At 46.5% G+C, this 19,193-nt stretch overlaps 1 protein-coding gene across 1 annotated transcript in view; it reads right to left on the bottom strand.

The window, feature by feature from the left end:
* LMBR1L (limb development membrane protein 1 like) overlaps positions 1 to 19,193 on the bottom strand; it is a 147,053-nt gene that overhangs the window by 22,170 nt on the left and 105,690 nt on the right. Inside the window, exons 5-7 of the mRNA XM_082247069.1 lie at positions 6,095 to 6,198; positions 4,549 to 4,675; positions 3,277 to 3,345 (exon numbers count right to left, since the gene is read on the bottom strand). Of these exons, the coding sequence (XP_082103195.1) occupies positions 3,277 to 3,345; positions 4,549 to 4,675; positions 6,095 to 6,198 (300 nt within the window). The remainder of the gene's footprint in view (positions 1 to 3,276; positions 3,346 to 4,548; positions 4,676 to 6,094; positions 6,199 to 19,193) is intronic.

A 19,193-nucleotide genomic window follows, 5' to 3' on the forward strand; every position in this document is an offset into this window, starting at 1 on the left:
ACATGTCCGCTGACAACCGATGCAATCCGCATCCGATCCTGTCCGTGAAATCCAGACGGATGGAAACCCCATTTTCCATCCGTCCTGGGGATCAGATCGGATGGGATCGGATGAGAGCGGACAGGCGGTCCGCTCTCATCTGATCCCTCATAGAGAGCAGCGGGAGCTGTGACACCTCCCTCTCCGCACTGCAAGCGGAGACAGAGCTGTCATCCGCTGGCTCAGTGGGGATCGTGGATCGATCCCCGCTGAGCAGCACGGATCCGCCTACGGAGGCGGACCGTGTGAAAGAGCCCTTAAGTGTCACGTTAAATAGCACTTAAAGCTGTATTAAACCCAAAACAAAAAAATTAATATATTGCACCTTACCAGAATAGACTGATTGGGCACTCTATAGCATGAAGTGTTTAGGAGGCTTCTGCCTAATGTTTACCAAATTTTATGGGCTTGTCTTAACAAAGGGATGTGGCACCAATATTAGAAAGCCCACTGAGAGCAAAACTTTTTGTATTAACAAAGATTTTCTTTACTGGAGGGTGATCATCCACCAATCCAGGGGTCTTCAAACTATGGCCCTCCAGTTGTTCATGAACTACAATTCCCATCATGCCTAGTCATGTCTGAATGTCAGAGTTTTACAATGCTTCATGGGACGTGTAGTTCCGCAACAGCTGGAGGGCCGTAGTTTGAGGATCCCTGCATGACTTATCTGTTCCCTGTTCTTTTACTGCTTGTTTAGTATATCTAAATACTGTGCATAATCTGGGCACATGCTCACTAAGTAAAATTAAAGCACAACTTTACTTAGTTAGTTACAGCAGCATTTTTACATTATATTGCAGCTTACCAATTCTTATATGTAATGGCTGCATTTGTTTTCTTTTCTAGGCTCCTTCTTGCTTTATTTTAATTTGGAGATCCAGTCAATAAATCTGTTAGTTTTCAAAAGATCAAACTGTTCTACAGATTTTTCAGTTACAGAGAGGACACCAGCCATTTTACACTGACAGGGGTGCTTACAATGATCAGCTTTTATGTAAAACCTTTATATCAAAAGGGAAATAAAACCAGTGCCGCTGAAACTGCTTATGAATTATTAGCTGGTGTTTGGCTTTAAATTTTTTATTGCATTTAAATCTGCTAGCACATTATACACTCCCCTTTCCTCAGAATTACAATGATATTGTCCAAAGGAGCCCCTGTGCACCTTCATTCTGAGTGGAGGCATTCTAATACAGGAGGTATGTTACTTGTCAAATCACCAAAGGAAAACAAAGGGACAAAAGCCTAACAAAGAAAACTAATGCAGCCACCACATCTAATGATTGGTAGGCTGTATACTATTTTTTTTGGTTTAATAATGCTTTCAGTTGCATTAACAAAAGCTGATCATTGTAAGCTATTTTAGTAGTGTTTAAACGGGTATACAGTGTAACTGCCACTTTTGCTGGCTAGTTTGACTTGTTACAGAAAGACGAAACTCAACAGATCTACTGGAAGGTTCAATAAGTAATAAATCTGATAAAGAGGGGCCTCCAACTACAAAAAACGGATGTGTTAATGCTTGTGACAGACTGTTATGATATATAGTATCTCACAAAAGTGAGTACACCCCTAAATGCAAATGTCCAAATTGGGCCCAAAGTTTCAATATTTTGTGTGCAGCCATCATTATTTTCCAGCACTGCCTTAACCCTCTTGGGCATGGAGTTCACCAGAGCTTCACAGATTGCCACTGGAGTCCTCTTCCAATCCTCCATGATGACATCACAGTTCTGGTGAATGTTAGAGACCTTGTGCTCCTCCCTCCACCTTCCCTTTGAGGATGCCCAACAGATGCTCAATAGTGTTTAGGTTTGGAAACCTGCTTGGCCAGTCCATCACCTTTACCCTCAGCATCATAAACAAGGCAGTGGTCATCTTGGAGGTGTGTTGGGGTCATTATGTTGGAATACTGCCCTGCAGCCCAGTCTCCGAAGAGAGGGGATCATGCTGGGCTTCAGTATGTCACAGTACATGTTGGCATTCATGGTTTCATCTATGAACTGCAGCTCCCCAGTGACGGCAGCACTCATGCAGCCCCAGACCATGACACTCCCACCACCATGCTTGACTGTAGGCAAAACACACTTGTCTTTGTACTCCTCGCCTGAATGCCGCCCCACACGCTGCTTGACACCATCTGAACCCAATAAGTTTATCCTGGTCTCATCAAACCACAGGACATAGTTCCAGTAATCCATGTCCTTAGTCTGCTTGTCTTCAGCAAACTGTTTGTGGGCTTTCTTGTGCATCATCTTTAGAAGATACTTCCTTCTGGGACGACAGCCATGCAGACCAAATTTGATGCAGTGTGCAGCGTATGATCTCAGCACTGACAGGCTGATCCCCCACCCCTTCAACCTCTCTGCAGCAAAGCTGGCAGCACTCATATGTATTTCCCAAAGAAAACCTCTAGATCTGATGCTGAGCACATGCAGTCAACTTCTTTGTTTGACCATGGTGAGGCCTGTTCTAAGTGGAACCTGTCCTGTTAAACTGCTATATGGACTTGGCCACCTTGCTGCAGCTCAGTTTAAGGGTCTTGGCAATCTTCTAAAAGCCTAGGCCATCTTTATGTAGAGCAACAATTTATTCTTTTCAGATCCTCAGAGAGTTTTTTGCCATGAGGTGCAATGTTGAACTTCCAGTGACCAGTATGAGAGAGTGAGAGTGATAACACCAAATTTAACACACCTTCTCCCCATTCACACCTGAGACCTTGTAACACTAACGAGTCACACGACACCGGGGAGGGAAAATGGCTAATTGGGCCTAAATTGGACATTTCACTTAGGGGTGAACTCACTTTTTTTTGTCAGCGGTTTAGACATTAATGGCTGTGTGGAGTTATTTTGAGGGGACAGCAAATTTCCACTGTTATACAAAGTGAACACTCACTACTTTACATTATAGCAAAGTGTCATGTCTTCAGTGTTGTCACATGAAAAGATATAATAAAATATTTACAAAAATATGAGAGGTGTAACTCACTTTTGAGAGATACTATATGTGTGTGTGTATATATATATATATATATATATATATATATATATATATATATATATATATATATATATATATATATATATATATCTTTTTGCCCATAGTTTTGCTTTAACTTTTAGCAAAAGCTATGCCCCTGGTGAACATGTTCAGCAAGAAATAAAGAGCATTCCTATATAATTACGGATATCCTGATCTTGCGGGAAGCAGCCATTTCGCTGTAATACTTACATAACAAAAGAAGAACTCCAAACAGAGAGATGCCTGAGTAGAGGTATGGTAGGTAGTATTCCCACAGATCTAAAAGAGAAAAGCCATAATCACTCACCCTCCTACTTACTCACCATCCATGAACTCTTATGCTCCGAAAAAGAAAAAAAAAAAAACCCTTTATTATTCTTTGTTCGTTCCAATTTGGTATGTTAGCGGAAACACTGTATAACGCAATAAAGCTATAAAAGGCCCCACTTCCTTACTATAGTAAAGGGGATACAATACTGCCACAAAAATGTTTTTCCTACCTCCATTCCTAAGAACCTGAAAGCCTACCCTTTGTTTTTAAGGCCCCTTTCACACTTATGCAACTTGGGACTGCAAAGATGCATGACAAGTCGTACTCCATAATTTCCAATGAGTACCGTTCAGATCTGTGAGACTTCAAGTCGCAACGACTTCAGAGTAGTCCCAGCACTACTTTTGTCCGACTTTAATCTTGAGGTCTATGGACCTCAAAGCGCATCACACAGGCATTTCTTTAAGTCCATTTAAAATCGTGCGACTTAGGTCGCACAAGTGTGAAAGGGGTCTTATTCTGCATTATTATTTTCTTTCAGGTACAGTTTATTCATGATGATGAGCTTATATCATGTATAGGAAGTGGGGAAAGGAACATATTTGGTCCCCCAGTATATAACACTGTTCCCCCTTCTCTGATGAACACTTCAGTGGATCTTCAGCACCCTAGGAAGCCTGAGGAGCGTTGTTGTGTATATAGGTTTAGACTAAATGCATGCTTTTGCAAAGGTGAGCTCAAAAGTAACTAGTAACACCAGGAGAGTTGTGCCTAGGGGGGTCCAACTTCTCAACTCTCCCCCTTAGGGAGAAAAGATCTTTATTCATCCCGGTGACCACTGGAAAGGGAAACCCAAAAATGTAAGCGGTCACTGGTATAGGAGGTGAGGGAAAACGTCCAATGGGGAAACTTGCTCCAGTAACAAATGTCTGAGAGGATTTTCCTCGGTTTAAAGACACTGCCTCTTACTCCAGTTGTGTGTCTACAAGACAGAAAGGCCAGGGAAACCTCCCCAATGGTACACAGGAGGCAAACCCCCCCCCAAAAAAAAAAAAACATGAACTTTTTTGTTAGGTCCAAAACATGAGATTAAAGAATCTTGAGAACAAACTATTGTTACCTTGACAATCCTTTAAGTCTGTCTTTCAAACTATACATCACTTTCAATAACCACTCTCCACCGCTGTGACCAGAAGAAAAAAAAAACATACCATAGAGGGATTCTCTTCCAGCAGAGTCGTCATCTATAATGGCAGATGCCACCCATACAATGCCAAACACCAGCAGTGTGAGGAGCAGAAGAACTACAGAGGTCTCATATACTCTGGACATCACTCCCTGCAAAGAGAATACAAATGGCATGTTGACAGCTGGTAGGAAATTTACGTATCACAATGTGCCTAAACTGCAGGTCCAAGGTTTGATAGAAGCTAGGAGCTAGAATTCTAGTCTAGTCAACACCAACTGTTTTACCTAAGTATTTTTAATTCTGTGCAGTAAAGGGTTTCCTCCAGGTGCCTCTGCACAAGCAGATCTCCTCAATTCACCCCTTTATAAGCAGCACAGCTATAGCAAGAGTATGGACCAAACACATTCTGGGCCTGACTGGACAGTGAAGGAGCAGCAGCAGACCGATAGTCATCCCTCTACTTGCTCTTCCAGTAAGGCAGTGGTTCTCAACTCCTGTCCTCAGGACCCATTAAAAGGCCAGGTTTTCAAGATAACTGAAATACATGACAGGTGATACCATTTGTTGCTCAGTGATCACAGTATTCTAGTCTGCATCTCCCCAAGGTAATACTTAAACTCTGGCCTGTTAGTGGGCCCTGAGAACAGGAGTTGAGAACCACTGCTGTAAAGCATGCTCGCACATTCAGTTCTCGAGCCTGGTCAGCTCAGTGTGACAGTCCCTCAACTTGCAGAGGTCTGCTTTATAGGAGATAACAAGAGGCTGATACTGAAAATTCAAGTCTTTAGGCTGCAATTACATGAAAAGTTAATAAGCACTTATATCTGCCTGGAATAAAGCTTAAAAACCATGTAATCCAAAGCTAGATTGTGTCTAACGCGATTAGAATAAAATCAGATTTTCTGAAATTGTTTACAACAGAGGTGTGGGTAGTGGCCTCCTACACGGAAATATATATATATATATATATATATATATATATATATATATATATATATATATATATATATATATATATATATATATATATATATATGTGTGTGTGTGTATATATATATATATATATATATACATACATATATATATATATATATATATATATATATATATATATATATATATATATATATATATATATATATATATATATATGTGTGTGTGTGTGTGTGTGTGTGTGTGTGTGTGTGTGTGTGTGTGTGTGTGTGTGTGTGTGTGTGTGTGTGTGTGTGTGTGTGTGTGTGTGTGTATATATATATATATATATACACACACACACACACACATAGAATATACACCTAGAAAAAAAAAAAGACAACTGTTAACTGAAAAAAGAAAGTAAATTTATCAGGACAGGACCTTTTGACAGGTTAGGAAATGTCAGCCAAAAAAAACTGAATGCTAATGATGCTGTTGGAGAAGAAATCAAATAAATAAGAAAAATACATTAAATCCCAGCAAGTAAATTCCTCTGCAAGGTGCAAGTAAACAAGCACACTTTCAGGAAAGCCCACCAATAAAAACACCCTCATTCAGAATTTGACAGAATCTCAAGCAAGTGGGCTGGTTACCTTTTTTGATCCTGCAAAACCTTCGGCCTCGGTGAAGAGATAGGCAAATGGCATCAAGAACACTAGTGACAGGTTAGAGAAGAGGAAAACCAGGTTCCACAGGCCTGAAAAAAAAAAAAAAAAAAAGCAAAAGGTCAACATTAGTCTCCGCAAATGAAGATCAAGTGAGAATTTAGATTTCACCTAAAAGATTGACACCAAGCAGCATTCAGAACCATGGTTGTCCATTAATAAATCCCTTTAGGTAACATACATGGCCTGGCAGACTACAAGCTCTGCTGAGATATTTCCTGGAAACCCAGGTATGTACATAGGCCTATAATAAAGTCTATCCATGGTCAAAAACAAAATCTAAATCATGGGCATGCGAATTTCAGTGAGTTTTAGAAAGCCACAAAAAGACGGTTTCCTCACTATAACATACATGGCAACAACCGCAAAAGTAGTCAATTCCTTTGTTGTGGTGACAATGGTCACACACTGGCATCAAAGTCGACCATCAGGCTCTGTTCACATATTGGAGTCTCAGATCGCAGAACGCCCGTGCAATTCTCGTGACTTGCAATGGCACCTCAAATGCGGCGTGATATTGCCACCCGACGAATGATGGTAAAATTGCGCAAACAATTGTGGGATGCCCTTTCCAAAAAAAATGTATATATTTTTTAGGCGACAGGCGTCCCGCAAATCCGTTTGCGCAATTTTACCGTAATTCGTTGGACATACACAGCAAAATTGCGCAGTGTTTGGAGTGTAGTGAAATTTCTTTCGGATGTTTCGGCTTAGGACATAAAGACGGCAACACTATCTTCATTCAAATGAAACCCTGAGACAACCTTAGGAAGGAACGCCTGAAAGGGTTGTAACACCAATTTGTCCCTGTGAACCACCAGCTAAGGCGACTGACAGGACAATGCAGCCAACGACCAAAAAGGCCACCTTCTGCGACAGAGTGAGCAGAGGAAGTCAACAAATATTTTCAAAAGGAGGCTTTTGAAGTATCGACATTACCAATTTGGAATTTTGACGCCAACGGCCTTAGAAAAAAAATCTGGCTCTTGATGGTGCCCGGAGCCAAATGTTGATCTACACCTACTTGTAGAAACTCCAACAGGCGAGACACAGAAAAGGGAACGGGGAGAAGCCCCCCCCCCGAGACTTACACAAAGTAATGTACGCCTTTCAAACTTGATGATAAACCTTCCTAGAAGTAGATTTCCTAGCTTCCAACAGTCTAAGAATCACCAACTCCGATAGCCCTCTGTCCTTTAGCACCTGGCTTTCAATAGCCAGGCCGTTAAGACAGCGACTCGAAAGCAGGATGGAAGATTGGTCCCCGAGACAGATCTTCCGTGAGATGAAGTTTTCAAGGAACGTCTGTTACCAGCCTTTGCCAGACCTGTGTACCAAGACCGGCGCCACCAGAATGACTGGAATCCCTTCCACTTCGACTCTGCGTTAAGTCTCGACAGAAGAAGTTGTATTGGATGAAAAGCGTAAATCAGACAGACAATACTGATTCCAGGGGGCCACCATGGCGTCGGCCAGAGGATCCCGAGACCTTGACACGAACCTCTGCACCTTCCTGTTGAAATGGAAGGCCAACAGGTCCACATCGGGAGTCCCCCACTGGAGACACAGTTGATGAAACCCCCCCCGGATGAAGAGACCATTGTCCCTGATCCAACGTCTGCCGACTGAGATAGTCCGCTTGCCAATTCTCTACCCCCGGAATGTGCACAGCAGAGGGCCAGAACACATTGTTCTGCCCACCTTAGGATGCTGGCTACTTTCAGGGCTGCCAGGGCACTTCTTGTGCCCCCTTGAAGCTTGCAGCTGTAGCAGTGTCCTATTGTATCCTCACTGGGCATCCCTGCAGACGATCTGTTCACTGGGACAGAAAGCCTGATCGCCCGAATCTCCAGGATGTTGATCAGGAGACTTGACTCCTCTTGAGTCCAAACACCTTGAGCTGAGTATACTTCCAAGACCTCCCCTCCTGGACAGACTAGCATCCATGGAAATCACTGTCCAATACAGGGGAATAAAGGACTTCCTCAGGCGAAGCGCCGGAGAGCGGAGCGACCATATCAGAGAACCTCTCGTACCCCAGTTCAACAGGATCAGATTGTCTAGCAACTACGGATTCTTGTTCAATTTGGCAAGAATCTCTTTTTGCAGAGGTCTGGTATTGAACTGAGCAAATGGAACCGCCTCGAAGGTGGAGACCATCAGACCCAGCACTTGCATGCAAGTCCTGAGCGACGACTGACGGTTTGACAACAGGAGCCGAATCCCATCCTGCAACTTCAGTAGTTTCGCCTGTGGAAGAAACACCCGGGCCGGGGCTGAATCAAGAGTCAGACCCAAGTAGTCCAGTTTGGTGGAAGGACACCGAGCCAAAATAATTATTATAATAATAATAATAATAAATAAATAATAAATCTGAAAATTCAGTGTCCATCCAAACTCTTGAAGAGTTTGCACAGTAATGTCCAGATCAACTTCTAGAGCCGACGAAGACTCTGCACGCAGAAGCAGATCGTCTAGGTAGCCTAGCACCGCGATCCCCTTCTGCCGGGGCAAGGCCAACACCAGGGCCAACAGTTTTGTGAACACCCAAGGAGCTTAAGCGAGACCAAAAGGGTAATTTTTACAAATATAGTGCTCCTCGCCCATGGCAAAGCAAAAAAAAAAAAAAAAACGCTGGTGCCGGACATATATTGGAATATGAAGTTAAGCATCCTTGATATCTATAGAAGCTAAAAAAAAAAAACCCCTTGATAAAGGAATGGCACTACCATGCAAATGGACTCCATCTGAAATTTCTGAACCCGCACCAAGTGGTTCAGAGCCTCGAGTTCCAAGATCAGGCAGACCTTGCCTTTCTTCCTGGGAATGGTAAACACTGATTTGAATAAAAACCTTGAAAACGTTCCGACTCTGGAACCAGCACAATGACTCCTTGGGCTAACAGATCCTGCACTGCCCTGTAGAGGCCCTGCAGCCCATCGTGAGACAGGCGTAAGTTAGAAGGAAAGAACCTTGCCAGAGGCAAGGACCAAAACTCGATCTTGTAACCGAACCAACTAGTGGACCCATTTGTCCTGAATGAGCAGGGTCCATGGGTCCGGAAAGAATCAGACAAGTTTTGGAGAACCCTACTGAACAGCGAAAATCTCGTCAAAATGGACAGGAAAGGGGAACACCTTCGTCCCCTTGGAAGATCTTCGGGTGCCAAACTGCACCGATGTCGCCGACTCAGCATCAGCTGAGTCCTCCAACTTTAAAGTGTCCCGCACTGACACACTCCGTGCCTCCACCAGCACCTTTTCATGCACGGCTGCGGTGGAAGAGGATTCATCCTCACTGTTCAAGCACTCCGGGTGCGTGGACGCAGACCCAGTGGGTTGACTTGCGTCCACGGTGGCCAAATCCACTTCAGACTCTGAGGAGGCAGAGGATACAGGTAAAGGTGAGGGGGGGGGGGGCTTATTGCTAGGCTGCCTTTGCAGGGCCATATCAACCTTTGACACAAGTGATTGCAGGGCCGCCAGGGCAGACAGACCCAGAGGGTCCCGCAACTTTAAAGAGTGGGTCAGGTAGTGATACATGTTCCAGGGGCTTAATGGTTAAATCAGAGCCGCACTGTGTTAAGAAAAAAAAAAAACCCTGCACACCGCTACTGCTGAGGTACCACAAAGATCAGCGCACCCGCGGCGCTGTCTATAGCAGAGGAAGGACTGTATACCAACAGAGACTCCCCACCATGCAAACCAGAGCACAAAACTGCCTGCCTCGCTGTGATCAGAATAGGAAGAGGAAGAGCTGACCCTGTCGCTAGAGGCCCCCGCCGCATGTCCACAGCACTGGACTTCAAGAAAATGGCCGCGTCAAACTACAATGGGAAACCCCAAAAACACAGCCGCTGAACTACACAAAAAAGGTTGCTGCGGATGAATTTAGCCATCCACGGCAGAATGGCGGTGCCGCGCGGGACCCCACTGGACACCAGGAAATTCTTAGTCCACCAGGGAAAGACCCCCAGGGACCCCCCCTTCCACAGCAATAAATGAAGGCACCCCTAAAAGGAGCCACCAGCGGCGCAATCCCACTGCTCTCCAGCACAGCACTTAGTCCCCTTTTTGGATGCCCCGGTGTTTCCGAGTGGGGGGTGATAAGGGAGAGGGATGGGTGCAGGTGAGGGCAGCCATTACAGGGAGGGGGGGGGGGACATGAGGGAAGGAAGGACACGGGGGGCCTACCATCCCCAGGAAGGACCCGCGTCCACCCCAGCATTTCCCAGAGAAAAGAGGGGGGGGGCACGACTCACCACACCTTAGAATTAAGTGGGCACCACCCCCGGCAGTCCACCGCATCATCTTGAAATGGGGGTGCTGTGGCCAGAGGCACTCTGCGAGTCTAATCGTGACCAGGGCTATGCGACCTTGCAAGGTGCTTGACGCGTCGGCCAGACCCCGTCGTGGCTAACCTAGTGCAGCGCTAATAGTTTGGTCGCGCTCGCAGGCCAGACTGGGAAGGCTGTAAGGATCTATGATATCCAGTGCGTTGCCCAGTCCGGCTGTTGATTGTAGTTCACACAGGAACAGAAAATAAAAAAGGGAAAGAAAAAAAATCTATTTAAAAAAGGAAAAAATGCCAGGACCGCAGATCCCAGTAGGTAGCCAGGTCCTTACTCCTGACTAGGCAGAAAAACTGTAGTCCTATAGCAGGAAGTGATGGTATATCCCCTGGGAGTGCCTCCGGGGCACACCCAAAATGGTTTCCGCCTAGTCCTACTCGCATAAGCCCAAGGGTCTAAGAAAACATGGAGCTGTGTCCATTAGTGAATAAAAGAAAAATGGATTTTTGTAAAATCTTACCGTAAAATCCTTTTCTCTTAGCTCATCGACAGACGTAGTCCTCGGTGATACACCACCTTCGGGTTATGTTACCTCCGCAGGAGCAGGACTAGACAGGAAATTAAAAAGCTCTGGCCACACCCTAGGGGCAGTCCCAGAGGGTATATCCTCTCTCTCTCTGCCTCAGCAAATCAGTTATGTGAAAAAGCAGTGCTTAGAGAATTTAACCCAACCCAACTCCAAAACAGAGGGGCGGGGACTACGTCTGTCGATGAGCTAAGAGAAAAGGATTTTACGGTAAGATTTTACAAAAATCCATTTTTCTCTAGCGCTCATCGACAGACGTAGTCCTCGGTGATACACCACCTTCGGGACGTCCCAGAGCAGTATCACAACTGAGGGGTGGGAAAATGGAAATCAAATCCCAATCTAGAAGGCCCAACCGGTGCCAACTAGAAGTTTACAATGCTCATCCTTAATGATGAGACTCAACAAAAAAATTTTCAAACAGAAAAAAACCCTCGAGGTAGACCACCGGTCTCCTCAAATTGCGGCCTGCAAAACCTTGCGGCCAAATGAGGCATCCGCCGATGCCGTCACATCAATTTTATAGAATTTTGTAAAGGTATGTACCGACGACCAGGTGGCCGCCTTACATACCTGGACCACTGACGCCTGATGGCGAAAGGCCCAGGAAGTACTGAGCGCTCGAGTGGAGTGCGCCCTAACAGGGAACGGAGGACTCTGACCCTTAATAGAATAAGCCTGTACCACCGTTTGTCTAATCCATTTGGCAATGGTTGCGGCAGATGCAGGCAAACCCTTTCTGGGGCCATCCGTGATCACAAAAAGTGAATCCGTCTTACGGGATGATTCCGTAGCTTTCAGGTATACCCTGATTGCCCGAACCACATCTAAGGAATGCAACGCATGTTCCCGATGATGCTTGGGCTGAGGACACAAGGAAGGTAGTACAATATCTTCATTCAGATGAAAATCTGAAACCACCTTAGGAAGAAAAGATGGCTTAGGATGAAGTACTACCTTATCCCTATGAATCACTAGGTATGGTGACTGGCATGATAATGCAGCCAGTTCTGACACCCTGCGAGCAGAAGTAATAGCCACCAAGAAGGCCACCTTCTGGGATAAAGTAAGCAAGGGAATCTCCCTGATGTTTTCAAAAGGAGGTTTCTGTAGAACCGACAAAACCAAATTAAGATCCCAGGGCGGTAAGGGCGCGCGGACTGGAGGAGCCAGGTGCCGCACCCCCTGGATGAAATTCCGCACCAAGGATTTGGTAGCTAACGGCTTCTGAAAGAAGATTGCTAATGCTGAAACTTGACCCTTGATGGTGCTCAAGGCTAGCTTCTGCTCAACCCCTTGTTGCAAAAAGGCCAATATTCGAGACACCGAATAGGTACGTGGAGGAAATCCTAAAGATTCGCACCACGCAATATAAGTCTTCCATGTGTGATAATAGACTTTGCTGGAAGTCGCTTTCCTTGCTTTAATAAGGGTAGGAATGACAGAAGTAGACAAACCTCTGTCCTTCAGTACTTGGGTCTCAATGGCCAGGCCATTAAAACCAGCGACTGTAAAGCACGAAGGTAACTTGGTCCTAGAGACCACAGACACTCCCTGAGACGAAGTTCCCACGGAACGTCTGCGACTAGCATGTCCAAGTCGGCCAGGCCGGCTTGAGGAGGCCAGCCTAGAATTTCTAGGACCACTGGCGCTGATTGGATCTGAACCAGGCGTCCCTAGAGCTATCTGGCCCCGACCATCCGAGAAAGTCTGGTCGTTTTCTGTTCCCACACATTTATCAGATACCTGATAGTTATCAGGAAGGGTGATCTTTTCTGGTTGAACCTCAGGGACCGAAGTCACCCGACTAGAGGCTACTTGGCCTATCTGGTCAACCAGATCCGATTCCTGTGAGGTATCGGGACTAATCTTAGGAAAGGGTAAAGGAAAAGATCTATTCAGGGAACGGTAACTACCGCTTCCTGTGGTACTTAAATGTTGGAAGGGAAGAATCGCACCGGTAGTAGTGGTTGATGCTCGATCTGATGTCCTGAATACCGGTGAAAACGTCCCCCCACCCTGAAACCGGGTGGGGGCGCACCTTCAGGCTGTGTACTCCTTTGCTTCGGGTTTGGCTGGGTTGGTCCTCTGCTTGTCCGACCAGCCCTTCTTGAATCCTCCTGGAGGAGTCTTGCCTTTCCCGCTAGTACCAGCCGGGCGCCCTTTATGGGCGGTAAAGAAAGGTCCTCGCTTGTTGCGAGGTCCCTTAGCTTTTGCAGCCTGTGGCAAGAAAGTGCTCTTGCCCCCAGTGGCATCCTTAATGATTTCATCTAGGTTGGCCCCAAATAGACGATTCCCCTGAAAAGGGAGATTGGTCAAGGTCTTCTTGGAACCTAGGTCAGCTGACCAGCATTTTAACCACAGCACACGTCTGAGGATTACTGCTAACTTAGATGCATGCCCTAATAAGGGAGTTGTGTCCAAGGCTGCGTCACAGATAAACCGTAGCCCTTGTATGATCTGTTCCATCAAATCAGATGTCTCCTGGGGAATATCTTTTCCCCTAAGATCTTGGCGTACCATTTCCGCCCATTCCGTAAGTGTCTGGGAAACTAGACCAATAACAATTACTGGTCTAAAAGCTGACCCTATCAGAGAAAAGATAGTGCGGGACTCTGCTTCTATCTTTCGATCCACCGGATCCTTAAAGGACGAAGTGTCCTCCACTGGAATAACCGTGGCTTTATTCAGCCTGGAAATAGGCGGATCCACGACTGGTGGTACCGTCCATTTCTTAATGATGGATTCCTCAACGGATAGCGTCTAGCAATACGCTTGGAAATAGTAAAGGTACGTTTAGAATGCTCCCATTCTTCTTTAATCTGATTACCAAAACATTTAGGTACCGGAAAAGCCTTCGCCATCTTGATGGGCTTATTAGTACCGAAAGGCCTCTCTGTTTCAGTTGCCTCTGCCGGTAAAGCCTCAAGTTTTAAGGTTTCTTGCACTGCCACAACTAGTGCGTCCACCAATGCTTCTTCCTGAATTATAGCAGGAGAAGAAGCGTCCTCCTCACTGTCTGAGGGGGCTTTACCTGGGATAACAGCCCTTGCAGAGGAACCTGCAACTGCCGTGACCATCTCTGAATCTGAGTCAGAGGTGTCAGATGGTATAGGGGTAGGCGGGGGTCGCTTCCTTGACCCCCGTCCCTGACAGGCCGCCTCCACCCGAGCCACCATAGACTCCAAAATTGCTGTAAATGATTCTATACTCTGTGCACCGGCGGGTCCCGAGGCCCCCTCGAGGGAAACAGGTGGGGGAATATGTGTGGCAGGGTCCATGATAACTCCAGTTACTTCCTGGATAATATAAATCAAAAGAAAAAAACTTTTTTTTTTTTTTTTTTTCTGACCCCCAGCGCCACAAAAAGCCCCTTAGTGTTACCTGCTAGGGATCCCTATCGATCGAGAGAGAGAGAGAGATAGACCCCCAGGCTCACCACTTGATGCTCAGAGTTAAACTGCAACAGCTTACAGCGCTGTCCTGACAAACAGGAAGTCTTTTGGCTGGCTGCCCAGGAAGAAGGGAGGCGGCTCCGCCCCTCTGCACGCCTTCCGGCGCCTCCCCCAAGCTCCACGAGGTGTAGGATCACCTCAAACATGGCCGCCCCCATGCTGGAGACACGAGGCTACGCCAAAATGGCGGCTCGTGCGATCCAGCAAAAAAAATGGCGGCGGCCTGTGCTGACTAGCGGTGTGCTGCAGGGCACACAACACTCTCTCTGCATGGGGATATGGCGTGGTTGGCGGTACCGGCCCTGGCGGACCGCATGGCCGTTCGGGAGGCCTGCTAATAGCTGGAGATCTGATTTGGAAGGCAGTCTACATGTCCGTGGCTTCTGACTGGTAGGTAGCTTATACTTAACCCATAAGATTCCCAGAATGCCACAGATTACATCTTTAAAACATGTATACAATAGATTGTTAGCTCCCAAACCAAGCCTCCTGGCTTTTTGCACACATAAAATCACACTCAAAGTAGGAGGATTTGTGACATGTTATAGGATAGAAAGGACTCTTTCTTACCATACAGAGAGGGGCCCGCGTTCACCACAAACCCCGTCAGGGAAAAAGGGGGAACATACTACTCACCATACCGGAACCAGGCGGGCACCAACTCCTGACAGTACCCCTCTCCACCGGGGCGGGAGGGCTGTCGACCGATACGGACGCCGTGACTCATGGTCTTTGGCGTTTCAGCGAGACGTTTAACTCGCGGGTTCAGTCCTTTTAATGGGACTTTGTCGCGGCCGACTCAGCGTGGAGCTATGGCCTGCACGCGCTCGTAGGCTGAACTGGGGTGACCACCGGATCTCAACATCCAGCCCGTCGCCCAGTTCAGCTTTCTTGCTTGAAGATCTCACAGGAACACTGGAGAAAAAAAAAAAAGCTGTCTAAAAATCCTTTTAGAAAAAAATTCTTGCCAGGACCTAAGATCCCAGCAAGGTATCTAGGTCCTTACTCCTAACTAGACAGAAAATAACTGATTTGCTGAGGCAGAGAGAGAGAGGATATACCCTCTGGGACTGCCCCTAGGGTGTGGCCAGAGCTTTTTAATTTCCTGTCTAGTCCTGCTCCTGCGGAGGTAACATAACCCGAAGGTGGTGTATCACCGAGGACTACGTCTGTCGATGAGCGCTAGAGAAATGGGATTTTAGAGACTTACCGTAAAGACCATTTCTCTGATGTTCATTGATGGACACAGCTCCTGATCTTCTTAAACATTGGGTTATACTGCGCCCTACAGGAGTAGGACACTAGGCAGAAAAAGAATCTGGCTACGCCTATAGGCAGTCCCAGGGGGGTATACTCCCTCTCTGCTATAGGTGCTCAGTTTAGTTACAAGCAATGTCAGAAGAATTACAAATCCACAGAGGGGTGGGTGCTGTATCTGTCAATGAACAGAGAAATGGATTTTAGGGCAAGTTAAAGATCTTATTTTCTCTTTTGTTCATTGACAGATAGCTCCTGATCTTAAGCGATGGGATGTTCCAAAGCAGTGTTAAAATATGACGGGTGGGAACAGCAAAAAAAATTCCTAAGGCTAAACTGTAGCCAACGAGGCAACAGGAGCGCAACCAAAACAACCGGAGCCCACCTGAAAAAAAAAAAAATACACCCTCAAAGAGGAGCAGGTCCCCTAAACCAGTAGTCCTCAACTCCGGTCCTCAGGGCCCACTAACAGGCCAGATTTTAAGTATTACCTTGGGGAGATGCAGACTAGAATACTGCAATCACTGAGCAGCAAATTATATCACCTGGGATGTATTTCAGTTATCTTGCAAACCTGGCCTGTTAGTGGTCCTGAGGACCAGGGTTGAGGACCACTGCCCTAAACGGCAGCCTGTAAAACCTTGCGACCAAAAGAAGCATCCCCAGATGTCAACACATCCACTTTCACTTTGTGAAAGTGTGCACCAACGACCAGGTGGTTGCCTTGCAAACCTGCGTCACTGACACCTGATGATGGAAGGCCCAGGAGGCACTACACACCCGAGTAGAGTGCGACTTGATAGGGAAAGGAGGAACCTGACCCCTAAGGGAATAGGCCTGAACAACAGTCTGTCTCTGACCCATCTGGAAATGGTGGCAGAGGAAGCGGACCTTTTCCGAGGCCCATTTGTCAGCACAAATAGGGAGTCTGACTTCCTAAAGGACTCTGTAGCTGCCTTCCTAAAAAGACTCTGTAGCTGCCAACTACACTCCAATTGCCCAGACCACATCCAAGGTAATTTCCTTCGGATGTTAAGGCCTGGGACACAGGGAAGGCAACACAATGTCTTCACTCCAATGAAAAATCAGAGAATGAAAGCAATGGATTCTCCCAAAGATTCTCAAAGGGAGGCTTCTGGAGGACCGAAAGCAACAAATTGTGGTCCCAAGGAGGCAACGGGGAGCACACTGGAGGAACCAAATGTCGGGCACCCTGAAGAAAGGTACGCACCAGGGAGTGTATGGCCAAGGGAAGACAACCGCCCAAGCCAACACTTAGCCCTTGATGTTACTCAAGGACAATTTCTGTTCAACCCCCCCGTTTAAGGTCAAGATCTGAGCCACCGAGAAGGAGCGAGGATGAACTCCAAGAGACTCACACCATGCAATGTACGTCTTCCACGTACGATAGTGGATCTTCCTAGAAGTAGACTTCCTAGCTTTTAACAGAATAGGAATCACTGACTCAGATATACCTCTATCCTTCAGCACCTGGCATTCAACAGCCAAGCCGTCAAAGCTCGTGACTAAAGCAGGATGGAGGATTGGTCCTTGGGACAGCAGATCCTCCCTGAGAGGAAGCCTCCAAGGAACATCGGCGACCAACTGCGCCAGATCGGTGTACCAAGCCCGGCGAGGCCAGTACGAAGCCACTAAGATGACGGAATACCTTCTGCCTCGATCATGCGTAGAAGTCTTGGCAGAAGCTTGAGAGGAGGGAAGGCGTAAATCAGAAGATCGCACAACAAAGGGCCTTCCAGCGCTAACTGTGATATCTCTCACTCTTAGGAATGAATAAAGTCAAATTACCGTGTGGTGCTGCTGCTAATTAATGCTGATTCAGCATAAGTCAGTGCACAGGGGGAGGGGCAGCAGCGCTATCGCACAGTACATAGTCTACAATGTAACTCAGGCAGGCTTGATGGAAAACCTTGAAAAGTTTATTTATAAAAAATATATAGTGATGATTAAAACAGAATAGAATGTGTTCCAAACCAGATCCGTGGCGTTGCTGGGGGGGGTCACAGGATGACCGAGCCGCTGGGTGAGCCGGAACTGTGTAGATGATCACAACAGGGAACAAGGCAGGAGGGAGAAGGATCTTATGTGCCAAAAAGCAGACCGGACCAGCCAGTAGGGGGGCGTGGCTTCCTCTCACCCAATAGTTCTGCCCACCTTAGAATGCGGCTACCTCCAGAGCCACCAGGACACTCCTTGTGCCCCCCTGGTGATTGACATAACCCACGGCATTGTCCAATTGAATGCGCACTGGACATCCCTAAAGACGATTTGTCCAATGGACCAGAGTCTGTTCGGATCAATACATTGATCGGTAGTCTGCACTCTTCCAGTGTCCAGATCCCCTGATCAGAATGTTTTCTGAGGCCGCCTTCATCTCTAAGGAAAACTGGCTCAAAATAGTAACAAAACCAAAAAAAAAAAAAAAACAACACCTACCACTAAAGAAACCAAAAATACATTTTCCTGCTCCTGACAACTGCAGCGATACCACATGTGTATGTTAGTTGTTTGTACCCGTAGTACAGCCTAGAAACAGTACACATTTTGCTTTTTTTATCCTATCTAAAACACACACCAAAAAAAATACTGACCTTAACCACTTGCCTACTGGGCACTTAAACCCCGCTCCTGGCCAATTTTCAGCTTTCAGCGCTGTCGCACTTTAAATGACAATTGCGCAGTCATGCAAAACTGTACCTAAATGAAATTTTTAGCATTTATTTCAAACAAACAGCTTTCTTTTGGTGGTATTTAATCACTACTGGGGTTTTTATTTTCTGCTGGGGAAAAAAAAAAAAAATTACTGAAAAGTTTTTGAAAACCGGTAATTTTTCTCCTTTATTGATGTGCGCTGATAACGGCACTGAAGGGCCCTAATAGGCTGCACTGTTGGGCACTGATAAGGCAGCACTGATGGATGGCACGAAGGGCATTGGTAGGTGGCGCTGAAGGGCATTAATAGGTGGCACTCAAGGGCACTAATAGGTGGCACTGATGGGCAATGATAGGCACTGGTGACACTTATGGGGCACTGGCAGGTGGCACTAGTGGGCACTGGCAGGTGGCACTGCGGGCAAAAAATAATTTCCTCTTCGGGTCCGATGTCCCTCTGACAGCAGCCGGCGATCGTTAAAAACCGGAAAAAAAACAGCTGATCGCCGGCTGCTGTTTACTTTACATGATCAGCTGTCATTGGCTGACAGCTGATCACTTGGTAAGGGGACGGGATCGCCCACTTACTCTGATCTGTGATCAGGCGAGTCTCATGGACTTGCCTATCACAGAGTGAGCCGGGAGCGCTCAGCAGGGAGCGCGCAGGCCGCTCATGCACGGGAGGACGTCAATGTACGCCCTCCAGGCAATTTAGGTCCGCGCTGTAGCAGTCATTCAGTTATAGCGTGGGTGTCATCTAGTTAA

This window comes from Pelophylax lessonae, assembly GCF_965119305.1.
Source record: "Pelophylax lessonae genome assembly, chromosome: 2".
In the NCBI taxonomy this organism is placed as follows: domain Eukaryota; kingdom Metazoa; phylum Chordata; class Amphibia; order Anura; family Ranidae; genus Pelophylax; species Pelophylax lessonae.